Raw genomic sequence first — 1,718 nt, forward strand, 5'->3', positions numbered from 1 at the left:
TATATATATATACTTATAGATATACATATATACATATACATACATGTATATATATATACACACACATACATATACACACATATATACATACATATATATACACACAAACATACATACACGCAAATATATATATGCATATATATACGTATGTACATATATATATAGACATAATATATATATACACACACATTTATACATACATATATATACACACACATTCACACAAACATACGTACATAAATGCAATTGCCCCATGATAGACTGGTACTCACTTTTACTTAATATATTTTAAGTAGAAAAATGAATATAAAATGTGAAGCTATAACTAACATGAGGCAATTGTTTTAGTCTAAACACAGATCTCAGGTCAACGCATTTGCCAAGCAAGTGCAACTGAAGAATACACACACGCACACACACACACACAATGTATTTATATATAAATACATTGTACGCGCATAAGCATCCATAACCTTGCGCACACACACACACACATATGCTTATATACCAACACATGTAAAAAGTTTATGATGTTTCATAATAGATGCCAAATCAATTAGATTAGTAGTTGAACAAAGAATAAAGTAGTTTTACAGTCTCTTCTTTCCTCTTCATCTGTAAACTATGCAAAGCATTTAGCCTTCCCAGCCAGTGTATTTGTCCAAGACAGATGAAATGTACTTTGCCATGTCAACATCTAAAGTATCTGCTCGTACAATAAAAGGGTGCTCCAACAGTGTGCCATAATAAGGTCGCTCTTTGTATTCCTTTTGAAGACTGAAATAGAGAAAGGAGAATGAGATAAATATATTGGATTAATCTCATTTTATGTGACGTCTGACTCAGTTATTTATATTCTGTTTCAGAGACTGAGCCATAATTGTGAGGTTAAGAAGCGTGCTTCCGAACTATGTAGCTTATGTCTCCTTTTATAGACCTGGAGTGATCAAGCCTTGCAAGTAGATTTGGTAGATGGAAACTGAAAGAAGCCTATCATATAAGCAATGCAGTTTGCTTTCAGTCTTCCTGAAAAAACATGTCTAGCCAACGTAAAAAAAATATTACTTTGCTTGGAAACAGATAAGGGTTGGTGACATGAAATGCATCCAGACACAGAAAATTGACCTCAATAGATTCCACCTAACTTATGCAAGCATGGAAAAGTGGATGTTAAAACAATGATGATGATGATACTGCATATAATTTTCAGATCATTTCCATTATAACCTGTCCAAAACCTACCTGGGTAATCTGCACCCCTTGAGACTACCTCCAATTTTTTTAGTACCACAACCTGTTTAATGATGAACCATATTTTATGCAACCTCCTTTTCAAAAAAGGTCACCCATGCCTACTCTATAGCCATGCATAGTTTATATTACTTCATGTTTAGTGCATCTTGGTGGCAGTCTTAATTCTTGTTTTTTTACTGTTTCTGATAGTTTTTTTTTTTTTTGCTTTTAGAAAAAGCAGTACAAAATAACATATTTTACAATAATCATCATTTATCCTTTTCTCATAAATAAAAAAAATAAATCTGAAAATTTTTCAGCAACTTAAACATTGTTCAGTTGATTTATGTCAAGACGCATTCTTTGTCTTGTGCTCACATGCCTTCCTTTTAAAAAATCTTTGTTCTATAACATGTAAGTTTCAAGGTCACAGAAAAATTTAATGTATCATATTTAGTTTAGTTTTTTTTTAAATTATTCCATTT

General features: G+C 31.6%; 1 protein-coding gene across 1 annotated transcript in view; it reads right to left on the reverse strand.

Annotated features, from left to right (window-relative positions):
* Positions 1-400: 400 nt before the first annotated feature.
* LOC106875020 (dual specificity mitogen-activated protein kinase kinase 6) overlaps positions 401-1,718 on the reverse strand; it is a 67,879-nt gene continuing 66,561 nt past the window's right edge. The window contains exon 8 of the mRNA XM_014922973.2: positions 401-788. Within this exon, the coding sequence (XP_014778459.2) occupies positions 636-788 (153 nt within the window). The 3' untranslated portion in view covers positions 401-635. The remainder of the gene's footprint in view (positions 789-1,718) is intronic.

This window comes from Octopus bimaculoides, chromosome 7 (assembly GCF_001194135.2).
Source record: "Octopus bimaculoides isolate UCB-OBI-ISO-001 chromosome 7, ASM119413v2, whole genome shotgun sequence".
Taxonomy (NCBI): domain Eukaryota; kingdom Metazoa; phylum Mollusca; class Cephalopoda; order Octopoda; family Octopodidae; genus Octopus; species Octopus bimaculoides.